The sequence below is a fragment of the Colossoma macropomum genome, unplaced genomic scaffold (genome assembly GCF_904425465.1).
Source record: "Colossoma macropomum unplaced genomic scaffold, Colossoma_macropomum, whole genome shotgun sequence".
Lineage (NCBI taxonomy): Eukaryota > Metazoa > Chordata > Actinopteri > Characiformes > Serrasalmidae > Colossoma > Colossoma macropomum.
The window spans coordinates 24,689,176-24,701,680 of NW_023494798.1; the positions used below are offsets into that span (position 1 = coordinate 24,689,176).

The window sequence follows — 12,505 nt, forward strand, 5'->3', positions numbered from 1 at the left end:
AAATGGTCAGTTCATGAGAAGAAGAAATACAAATAAAATAGCTTTTGTTGCCTTCTACTTTGTATTTATGCTCAATTATTCAGCTGACATTTACAATAGGGAGGCAGATAGTCAGACAGACTGCTTGAAAGATAGATCTATCAAATAGATCTATCAGATAGAGCCACAAATTGTTTTTTCACCATTGCTTTTATTAGACTCTTATTTAAGTGTTAGAATCAGTAGTGTGGTGTGGTCTGTTATGCACAAATTCTTACCTGCCAAAAAAATGAAAGGGAGAAAAAAAATCAATAATGCTGATCTATTTGCAAATGCTCAATCTGGCACCGAACCTCTTACAAATTTAAAAGAAAGTACTATTTATACATATGAACAGTCAAAGTCAGTATAAGGGCCGATGCTTAAAATGGAATGACATAAGGTACAAGTGCAGGGCACTTGGTGGGGGGCAGGGGCAACATACAAACATTTGTTTTTAATATTATACAGACCTTTATCATTCTGATCCTATTCTCACATTTCCACATTCTTTATACACAGAGAACTAGAGTCTTAGAACATGGATGAAAAGTACAGAGGGATGAGTAACACAAAAGAAAACTCCACCATGGATACAATAGAAGCTTCCAATCCAACCTAATTCAACTTCTGTACTTATCTGGAATAATACAAACCACACAATAAACCAAAAAAGCACAATGTTTAAAGTAATTCTTATGGCAAATCAGCATCCTGCATGTATTAAGTACTTAAATCAGGGAAAAAAAAAGAAAACATATAGCACTCTCAAACTTTTCATGTCATAATATACACAGATTGTGCTAAAAGATATAAAGAAGAGACATAAATTCTTGCTATCATGACTTATAGAACACTTTCTGTTGACCTGTGATTGATAAAAACAAACATTATTCATCTGTATTAAACAACCTTGACGGTTTTCTGAACATGACTGGAGATAAAGTGCTTTTTTACAGTACTAGTAAAAATTACAATACAATCATTTCTTTGAATTTGAGACCTTCATATAACACATTCACAAACCGCTGAAAGAACACTACTGTGAAAATCATTCAACAGTGTAGAAATATGGAGACAAAACAGAAAACCCTTCTTTAGCATAGTGATTTTACATACAATATTAAATATTAAATATTAAAAGAAAGCCCTTATGCCTAAATAAAAACATATTATTTTGGGAATGAACTGTAAAAGTTTTTTTTTATGTTTATAGAGCATAACTTGGATGATTCTGTACATTTTAAACTCTGTTAAGTCACCATTATTTGTTTTTTCTTTTATTTTCTTTATTATTTATTCATTAACAGATTGAGAAATTTTGCTTAAAATGTGTCCTAGCTAGAAAGTAAGGTCTAGAAGTAAAGTGTACAAAAAGCAAAGAAAGAAAGATGCCCCGCTTTTACTTACTTAACATTGTCACACCCAAGCCTGTAGTATGTAGTGATAGGGATTATGGAGTCTTTACTACTGGAAGCATAAAAACTTGAATGTTAAATAACATCTTGTCATAGTACTGTATTCTTGCCTACTTTTCATAATTATTGTAATTCAATATTCCGTCACTCTTGCTTGTTTGAAATTTGAGTGAGGTTTGATAATAGAGATGATAATGCTGGGCCTTGTGTCCAAAATATCATCAACAGTTTGTCTTGACGTTCAACTACATTGCAGAGGTGAAAATAGGGAAAACACAGCAGTAGAAACAACAAGCAGGCTTTTCAGGAAACACATAAACCTTGAAGTTGCAGGAACAGAAGTATCCAGTAGAATACAAGAGCACACGGCATCCTGTCTGTACAAAAGTCAAAAATGGTGACGATTTAGTGAAGATCCCAGAAAGTTTCTGGATCCTTTAAGAGCACAAGAGTGTGCAGGTTGTCCTCTTAGTCACCAGAGGGAGCTCTAGACCTGGAACTCAAACATGTCAGCTTGCTTCTTAGCCAGCTTGGCCACCTCATCACGGATGGCCTTGACCAGAGCCGATGTGGAGAGGCTGCTGAGGGGGGTGTCGGGGCTGATCAGGTCCCTTGGATCAGTCAGGCTCTGCTGGGACGCAGCGGTGGACGGAGATGGGGGCTGCTCTGGTACCCCCTGAGAAGACATGCCCTGGCTGTGCTTCCACAGAAGAGGACTGCCTTGAGGGTAACGTGGGTGCGGAAAGGCTTCTGCATAGCCTGGCAAGGGCACCTGGAAGAGAGATTACTGACATTAGGCTTATTAACACTTTATAAAATGATACAACAGACATTTTGTTAAATGAAGGAATGTTCTAACAGTGGAACTCGGTAGAGTCTCACTCTTTATAGCTCTATGCCAAATTTCTTAATTAAATTAGTTGAACTAAGGAGGGAGAAAGAACACACACAAGCACACAGGGACACGACACTCACAAGAAGAGGAAATGAAAAGAACGGTTTAGGATCAATAAGAAATGACATCTGATTCAAACAGACTGTTTGAACCCTGTTTGAATGGGTTATTTTTGTTAAAGACCATGAGAATATGAGATCACAAACACTGAAAAACGGTCAAACTGTGATCGAATAAAGAGGAAAAAAAAATGTTCATTTGAAGAAATGTGCTCAACTACCCCAGTATTTTGTTGCATCCACTCAACGCCAGCGATAAATTCAGTTCAGCAAATGGTTTCTAAATGACACTGGTTCTGCAAAAAGACACTGTGTGAAGGCATTTTGGTTGAAACAGGCAGACACATAACAGGGATAAGAAGAACATTCCAAACTGACAAGGAGTCTTGTGCAAAATGGCAGGTCACATGGGTAGTAACAGACCCAAGAGAATGCCCCCCTAACCCACCCCCGGCTCCTAAGAAGTAGACGAGGTGGAGAAATGCAGAGACGTGCGTGACCCACCGGTCATGATCCACAAGGCTGTAGTCCAGGTTTCATCTCTCTAACATGCAAAATGGTTTGATCTTACCAAATGTGCTTCATTTTAAAGAAGAACAGGGAATCCCAGGCTTTAAAATAGAGGTGTGGTGACTGTGGTGGTCCCCCCTTCTGAGTTGCTCTGCCATGACATAATTTTTTTCAAGTTCTTGGGTTGCAGAGTTATTTAGATTATGTCACTAGACACTGTTTAGCTACTGCAAATATAGCCACTTGGATTAACACCAGTCTATTTAAGCTACTGGCAGTTAGCTACTCCATAATTGCAGCGACAAGCTGTCTGTGTTGCTTACTTTTACCCCAACTATGTGCCCCCTCTATGAAATAAACTAGCCCTGCGGCTCTCGCAGCCTTCATATAGAACAAGATTAGGTAGCTAAATGCTGTTATCGGAACTGTGCCTGGCCCAAATGTTCCCCCACAGTAAACTGATTGGCTCAATATCCAGCTGGAAATATTACATTATTGAGCCTCACATCATGAGCTTAATTCAAGAATGAACTGCAGGCCAGTAAGCTGCAAAAGTTTGGTGTAAAGTAAGGGAGTGTGAAATGTAATTCATTTGCACCATTTCCGTATCAGTCACAATTGTTTTTTGAACGTTTATTAATGAGGCATGCAATATGGATATCTATAGAATATTATGTGCTTAGAATTGTATTGGTTCTCAGATAAGAAGGTATGTGTATTTAATATATTCATATGCGTATTTAATATATTCGTTTAGTATACACTAAACATATTTGAGTTCTCAATTCATTACATTATATTCTCATTACTCATTAATGAATGTATTTAATTAATGTTTTAAAAATGATAATGTAATTGTAATAGATTGTTACTTTAGTGTTATGCTGAACGTGCCATGAATGCTTCATGTGCATGTAGTTTATGCAAACTATATATATATATATATATATATATATATATATATATATATATATATATATATATATATATATATAGTAAATTCAGCTCCATACCCAAAATAAGACACATGCTATTCTTGATGCTGAGAAAATAGTTAATGCTTTTATAACTACTAGATCAGACTAATGGAACTTATTACTGACTGATTGTCCTGCTGTCTCACTAAATAAGCTCCAACTAGTTCAGAGGAAAAAAAATTCCAGTGTGTTTACAAGGAAAAGAAAGTTTGAGCATATTACTCCTGTCTAATTCAGTCTACTCCGGCTTGCTTATGAAATGTAAAGCTCTTAAAAGGTGAAATCCACCAATTTTCAACATTTCTGCAAAATTAAATGGTTGAGATGTAACTAAACTCATTCAGAATGGTCTGATGTGAAATTCTCCATTCTAGAGAACTTTACCAAGTCAGAATTGTTTATAGTGGTGGTGATAGGAACCAGATGTCTGAAAGGTTTAATGCCTCTAAAAGCTCCTTCACAGAAAGTTATTACTTGAAAGGGTAATGAACACGCTGCCTGATGTCTGAGACAATGGGCCTTATTCACCAATATCGTCCTAAGTTTTTACTTAAATTAATTTTTGAGAAAGGTCCTAAGAAAATGTCTACGTCAGATTCACGATGCATTCTTAAACTGAAGAATTGTCTGCGCCTTTGTGCTCATGAGTGTGCATAGCTTCTGTTCTTACCTAAGAACACATCCCAAATAAGAAAACATTGGTGAATGTCAGAATCTTCATGAAAACTGTGTAAAGTCGGATTTAAGAACAAATGTCTTCTTAAAAACAGTTGGTGAATGAGGCCCATTGATTTTTTAAAGGCTTTGATAGACAATTTTAGCCTGAAATATAATTTCAGTCACAGCGGACAGGTACATGCAGGACTTTATAAGGCAAAATAGTCCCAAAAGAAAACCTCTTTTCAACATTTCAAATAAAAACCCAGAAGACACGTGTAAGTTCACTGGTGGTTTGGATATTAAATAAAAAGGCTACATTTGCATTGACCCCTGATTCCTATCATCACCACTGTAGAGAACTCTGATTCTGTAACCACTTGGAGTGGCTTTGTGTGAATCTCAACCACTGAATTATACAGATATTCTGAAATATCTGTGGAATTTCGGCTTCAATGGCCTAGCTTTAGCAAATTTTGCTGATCTGTTGAAGGATTATAGCCTATAGGGAACTCCTAGGATCACTTATAGCTCAGATGGTGGAAGATCATTTTCTTATATAGCTCCTAAACTCTGGAACAGCATTCCAGTGAGTATGAGGAATGCAAGCTCACTAGAAATCCATATAACATGTTTGCTTGGCTAGCATGTGCCTAGAGTAGTGGAGCTCACGTTCTCTTGTTTGTAATTGTGCTGTTATTTTCATTTGTAGTGTTTTTATCTTTCCAGTGATTTACTTATTTTCCAAAAGTGCTATATAAATAATGATGTATTATTATTATTATTATTATAATTTCAACGCTTTGCCAAACAGCCATATGACATTTGTGGTTGATTTCAGACAATGGAACAGCATCTCTGACCTCAGGTAGACCACCGCAGTCAGACAGGTGTGAGGCACATTATATGAAGAAACATGCCACACTGGTAAGAACTAACTCAAATGCATCTTTGAGCACTGCTCGACAGTAGCAGTTGCTGGACTCTAAGGACTTAAGCCATGTGAAGCAGGACTGGGGGTCCCTGAAGGCATAGGGTGTGAGAGGGGGTCTTACAGAATCTGCCCACTGCGAGGGCACGTCCTCCGGCTCTGGTGGGTAAGACATCCAGGAGGGACTGTGGTAGGATGAAGGGGGTGTTGAGATGAAGTAACCTGTGTATCCTGGCCTGCTGGCTGGAATGGCATATACAGCAGTAATGGGGTTTCCTGAGGGACATAAGAAAAGCATTTTTAAGCAGTATAAAAAATAGCATACAGTGGGGTCCAAAAGTCTGAGACCACATTGAAAATCTGGGATTTTTTCCCCATTAAAACCTGGAAATAAACAACAGAAAGGTGTGGAATTTCAAAAAATTGTGACCAAAAAAGTAAGGACATTCACGACTCTATACTATTTCTAAGTCACTATTCAAATTTAAACAAATTTGTGACACTATGTTAAGGGCTTATTTTTAGTCTTATCTCTTTCACTGAAGCTTGTGTTTAGACAGCTCTCAGTGTACTACACTGTCATTAAAGCAAACCGGAGACATACCAAATACCAAGAAATTCTAAAATTCATGTTAAAATTTCAAAAGATTAAATTTTTCGCTCAAATTATTATGATCACAATATAATCTGTAATGAAAAAACTCTGCATTAAATTAGAAAAAAGCAAAATAAAAGCATTTCTAGTTTCTACATAGATACAAATTTATACTTTTTTATTTGTTCATGTATGAAGTTTAGTTTATCAGTGGTTTTGCTCCTGCTATTGTACGCCTGATATAACTTTCTTTGCATAATGCAGCCCAGAAGTGGCCCAGATCCGTTTTGAGACATGTGGGCCACACAAGCATTATTAATATGCAGTTTGCCAGTGTCAGTGGTAGGCAGCACTGCTGTATTTCCATTACTAGAAGCAGTACATTAATGTGTAATGTAATGTTAGCTTCACAAGCTCAAGTGGATGTTAAGGAGTCAAGGATAAAACCAGTTTGAAGTCATTGTAAGTCATTTCAGCACTACAATAGAGAAGTGAAAGCCCTGGCACTGAATTTCCTAAAAGATAGTAAAGAAAAAAAAAAATTGGCGCTCATTGTGCATAGCAGTCGCATCAAATTCACAGACAGAACTAACTATGACAGAACCACAGTCAAAAGAGCTCAGCTTTCTACTTTTATTGTGAATCTCTAGTATTTCTGGTTTGCAACACAGTAAAGCAAAAAATAAAAAATCTGGTATCTTTAAGAATCATTGGCAATAATACTGAGGTACACCGCCATGTCTTGGAGAATTTTATACAGAATTCCCTATGGTAACATTAAATACTGTATTTTCATGTAGAATGCAAAAACATCAGAATTCACACCTATACGTATAGCATAAGCACACACCTGAGTGATTGGGTATAGGCTCTGTGGTGACAGGTGGGAGTGGTGCTCTGCTGATTGGCACATAGGGGGCATTGTCGTGCTGACTCTGCATGTCTGGCACGGATGATTCAGAGCTTCGAGCCTTTGGGCCAAGATCGGAGGAGGACCTGGAGAAATTGAAAACGTCATCAGGAATGCACCACCTAACACTCAACACTAGATGGGGAACTAACAACAAAAATCAGACCAGCATGTGAACACTAACGATGCTCATATTAGCTTATTCATGACAGTAGCACGAAAATCACTCTGAATTTGGCAAATATTCACAGAAAATGTGTTAAATCTCAGCTTTGTGAAAAGTGTACACTTCTGGTAGTCGAGAGGCTCGGCCTTTGTGCATGCCTGTCAGTGAGTTTCTGAGTTTGCGTGTATTGCCCTTACCTTCGCAGTGAGGTCCCGGGAGGTGGGCCTGTTCTGGGGGGGATAGGTGGAGGAGGAGAGCCCATGGCCATCTCTGGCAGCTGGGTGAATCTGAAGGTCTAGACAGTGAAATATTCATCGGAAGTGAGAGAACTAATGGAGCAGCACATACAAAGAACTGACAAGTGCTCCTGAAAAAACCAGAAGCATCGCCAACTTTAGGGACCAATATAAGAGCATTTTTTGAAAAGATGCCTGAAGATATTCAGCATCGTGTAAAAGTCAGAGACCATCCTTCATTTATTTCATTTCCAGTCAAAACAGACATACATTTATTCATTTCAGTGTCAGAAAAAAAGCTGAAAATATATATTTAACAGAAAATTACACAGAAGGCTCAACAGCTCAATATAATATCTATTTTTTCAGTACTAGAAGCAATACATTAATGTGTAATGTAATGTTAGCTTCACAAGCTCAAGTGGATGTTAAGGAGTCAAGGATTAACCCAGTTTGAAGTCATTGTAAGTCATTTCAGGACTACAACAGAGAAGTGAAAGCCCTGGCACTGAATTTCCTAAAAGACAGTAAAGAGAAAACAAAATTGGCGCTCATTTTTGTGGCCTGATTTTTGCAAAGTAAATATATATATGGATGGACAAAATACACAGATGTTTGTCTATCCTTCCACTTTTTCCACTTTTAGAGTCCCATTTTCTTTATATATTTTAATAAAAGTCCAGTTTTGGAAACTCTTCTTTTTTTTTAACTTATTTTCATTTGACTTTCTCCTTTGTTAAGCAAGTAGATTATCGTATATCTAATCTTCTCAGAAGAACTACTAACTTGTACTTAAGGGCTGTTATGTAAATTAAATGAATGAATGAAAGGTGGCCTGATTTTTGCAAAGTACTGTACATTATGATGAATGTATTAGTAAACTTTATTTATTAGTAGAATTACCTGTATTTAGCCCTGTTTGTTTATGCAGTATCACAGTATGCACTGTGCTTGTTTCTATGTATACATCTATATAAACCTATTCATTCATTCATTCATTCATTCATTCACACCAACCCCTTATTTTTCTCATTTACTCTCTATAAGTCTCTTAATGTGCCCTTTACATTATAAAAACAAATAAAAATGCCTTTAAAAACACAGTTTGAGAAGCCCTCATCTGCACTGACTAAAATAGTTTGCATAGTTGTAAATACTTTGTGTAAGTTAACTAATTTAGGCCATATAAGTTCTACATGCTCACCGGTTTGGTCAGACTGCACTGATAGAGGTCCTGCCCGTATGCTGGAACCCACTGCAGGCCTCCTCGGCTACGGTTCATGGTGCCCGGAGCACTGGTCACCACCTCTGAGTAGGGTATAGGGGGCCCAGGGCTGTAAGGGCCCAGCTGCTGGTGCTGTTGGTGGTGATGGTGATAGTGGCGCCGCCTGCTGGAAGTGGAATGGCCAGCAGAAGCCAGGCTGAAGGCCTCTTCTAAAAGCAGGTGCATCTGCTGACGGACTTCGTCTATAGAGGGCTGTGAGCTCAGAGTGGACGTCTCGGAGTGACCTTTGGCCTGCCGTCCACAGCCGTAGTTGCGGCGAGCTGCCAGTCGATCCACGTCAGTCTCTTCGATGATCTCAGGCTCCGTCTGAGAAATGCACACAAACACACAGTAAAGTGCAACAGCACAGCAAAGTACATATGATTAAAAATCCACAAATCACAAACTGTCCTTTCACAAACCTCACAAGCCAAACCTAACATAACTTGATCCAGATGACCAAGGTCTTCCTGGAACTAAATCTGTATAATTATGGCTCTTTAGGAGGAGAGCTGATGACCACTCCTTTAACCCTAGGAGGTCTAGAGTTAATACTGTTTTTCTGCTGTACATTTAATTTGCGATATTTAAATATAGCTACATAATTAAATACTGAACTATATAATGAAGTACATTTACAACTGATTCTACATTCTGCACCAACAGATTAGAGTCAGCACAACTGACCTTTTTCTGTTTATTTTAAAGTGAAAATATGGCAATTTCTTTTTTCCTTAAAGCAAGACTGCATGCACAACAATAACTTGACAAAATATGTTGTCTATGTTGTCTTACAAGCATAAATGATTTATATTCAGTACCAAGAGGTCTGAGTCAACACTTTTGACATTCTTTTTCCACTTGTTTCAATGCGCTATGAGAAATAATGAGTAAAAAAAAATAAAAATACACCATGCTTTTGTTATCACCTGCAACTTCTAAGGGTTCATTTTAATAGCTTCACAAATAGAGATACATTAGAATTACGTCATCAGGATGATCACTGCCAGCTTAAGTGAACATTCTCAGTCTCCTACCTAGACGATTAAAGCCACTAACTGACCCTATTAAAAAGGGGTTCAGGGACAAACATCAGCTAGAGCATGACTTGACTAACAATGTGTGCACTCCAAGATAAATCCAGCCAGCCACCTTGCCAAGCCAAGAAGCAAGGTTATTTAAACTCTATAAATGGAGATGCTACCATATTAACTAAACACAGTACCTGCATTACTTAATCTACAACACAGTGCTATGTTACCTGCACTGAAAACCATGCAAAGAGAAATGTGTAATAACTGCATCTGTCTTGCACAAATTTTAGATTTTATCAAACTATCCCCCAAACCCCACTTCATGGTACCAATCATCATAACAGTGATAAATGGGACGGAAGACAAAATGAAATCTGTAGTAACTCTACTACAAGAAAATAGTCAAGGCTGCTGTTCTGATACAGCAACATCCTGGTACGAGGTCCTCTAAGCCTGGATATCTCCAGTAGCCAGTGACGCTATAACCACTCCTGAGGGTCATTCCTGTAAAGGCTTTTTAACAGTATCTCTCTGCTTCTACACATAGTCTAAAGCTAGTTTAAAGTGATGCCTGTAGAGGGTGTGTTATTTTTACACTTAGAAAATGAACAAAAACAGGTTATTTGACCAACAGTGTAAACTTTTGCACATGACTATATCATCGCTGTCATATCAAAACCATGAATCTCAATTTTTTTGTATTTATTTTTCTATATCTTTTGAGCACAGTAGCTGCCCATTACATCGTGTGAACATTTCATAATGAATGGACCAATAGAAATGATTCAAAATTACTTGGAATAAAATGTTATTACATTAGCTGACATGAAAAGTTGAGAGCGTCAAGTCCATTCAAGTTAAAGTTTATTTGTACAGTGCTTTTTTTGTAAGATGCTTTGTGACAAAGCAGCTTTGCAGAAGATCTGGGTCTGAGCCCCCACGACAGAGAAAGGGTGACAGTGACAAGGAAAAACTCCTTAAGAGCAAGAGGAAGAAACCTTGAGAGGAACCAAGACTCAAAAGAGGAAATCATCCTCCTCAACACAGGATAGCAAAACAATAACACGACAAGAGCAATATGAATAGAGGATTTTACAATTAATATACAATATTGAATAAAGAAAAGAAAAAAAAAGATATCTGATGACTACTGTTAGAGGTGTATCAGAGTAACAAACAACAAATAGTACTAAAATGAAAATGGGTCACTGTTACCAGTGAAATCCAGAGATTATTGTTAACAGTGAATCACAGTGAAAATGAGAGTTAAGTCCATAAACATCATTGACTGCTGTAAAATGTCTATCATGTTAATATGTTAGCATGAAAATGAGAAGAGCACAGTGTATTGTGAGGCAGGTGAAACACTGTCTATGTTTAAATAGTTTGAGTAAATAGTTACATAATAAGCCTCAGGCTCATAATAAGCTTCAGGCATTGGCATTATCCAAGGGTGAGTGGCATGCAGCGATGCTTTCTGCAAAGCACTGGATAGCAGGAAGCTCCATTGTGGTCAACCTGGTCCAGAAGGACAAGCGGGGGCAACCGATCAAGGCAGAATGTTTTTTTGTCCTGTGAAGATACCATTTTGGAGATACATGTTCTTTTTTGGACCGTGATGCTATGAATTTTGCTGCTGAGGGTGTGGTTGCTTTAAAACCCTGGGCTTATTACATCCTGAAGCTTATTATTTAAGTAGAAATACTAGCCGAGTTATTCCAAAATTGAAATGAAAGTTGGAACCTATCAATTAGTCCTCGCCATTTAAGGGGTTAAACAGCAAGAACTTCACCATTACTTGCCTCTCTTCTGGTTCCCCTGATTCATAGTTGCGAATGCACTTGTAAACGTATCCTCTGAATCGGTCCAGTAACAATGCCTGGCAGGTACTACACACGGCGGCTACTGCATATATGTGTCTGTTTGAATTCCTCTCTGCCTTCCAAAAGCCTTTGGCTTTGCTTCTGTCCCATACCTCCACTCATATCCTTTCTCTTTCTCTCTCTCTCTCTCTCTCTCTCTCTCTCTCTCTCTCTCTCGTGTCCTACTTCCCATCTGAGAGGAAAGCTCACTGGGGCTCATAAATCAGGTCCCCCATAAAGCAGAGGACCAAGAATGAGCATCTGCAGCAATGAATTCTCACTCGGACCAACAGAGCCACATCCATTTTCCCAACTATGACATGCAGGGAGAGCTATGGCCTCTTGCGCTGCTGAGAGAATGGCTTTTTTCGTTTTTCAAGGTAAAAAATAATAAAAGTACACAATAAAAATTCAAAGTGGCAGGATGTCTCCTGTGATAGAAAACACAAACTTCTTGTATAATTTACAGCACATTAGCGTACTCCACTAGCTACAGCAAGCATGCTGTAAATGGGGTGAATAAAATGAATGTTGTGTGTAAAGTTTTTGGTCATAAACCGCTTTATGCTCTTCCCTCTTACATCAGTAATCAAAGAGCGTCCACAAGAGTGTGCTGCTGTTTCCATAGAGACAGTGAGATTCAAACCACCCCAAAAAAATCCTTCAGGTTTCTTCACACAAAACATTAATTAGCTTTCTGTTATCTCTTATAATGTCCTTTGGTAGAATAGTGATACTATAGTCAGAACCCTGGGCCAATTATGTGTTACTTTAGTGTGAATAAAACTACAATGTCTTTACTCAGACTGTGCTACTGGAAAGAAATTAATATGTAATACGTACTATATTTCTGCCCCCCCCCCAAAAAGTAGTATCTCCATTATTTGCATTATATATATATATATATATATATATATATATATATATATATATATATATATATATATATATATATATATATATATATTAATAT

General features: G+C 37.7%; 1 protein-coding gene across 1 annotated transcript in view; it reads right to left on the reverse strand.

The window, feature by feature from the left end:
* Positions 1-351: 351 nt before the first annotated feature.
* kiaa1549lb (KIAA1549-like b) overlaps positions 352-12,505 on the reverse strand; it is a 60,842-nt gene continuing 48,688 nt past the window's right edge. The window contains exons 17-21 of the mRNA XM_036585525.1: positions 8,577-8,963; positions 7,334-7,431; positions 6,911-7,056; positions 5,590-5,741; positions 352-2,208 (exon numbers count right to left, since the gene is read on the reverse strand). Coding sequence (XP_036441418.1) covers positions 1,924-2,208; positions 5,590-5,741; positions 6,911-7,056; positions 7,334-7,431; positions 8,577-8,963 — 1,068 coding nt within the window. The 3' untranslated portion in view covers positions 352-1,923. The remainder of the gene's footprint in view (positions 2,209-5,589; positions 5,742-6,910; positions 7,057-7,333; positions 7,432-8,576; positions 8,964-12,505) is intronic.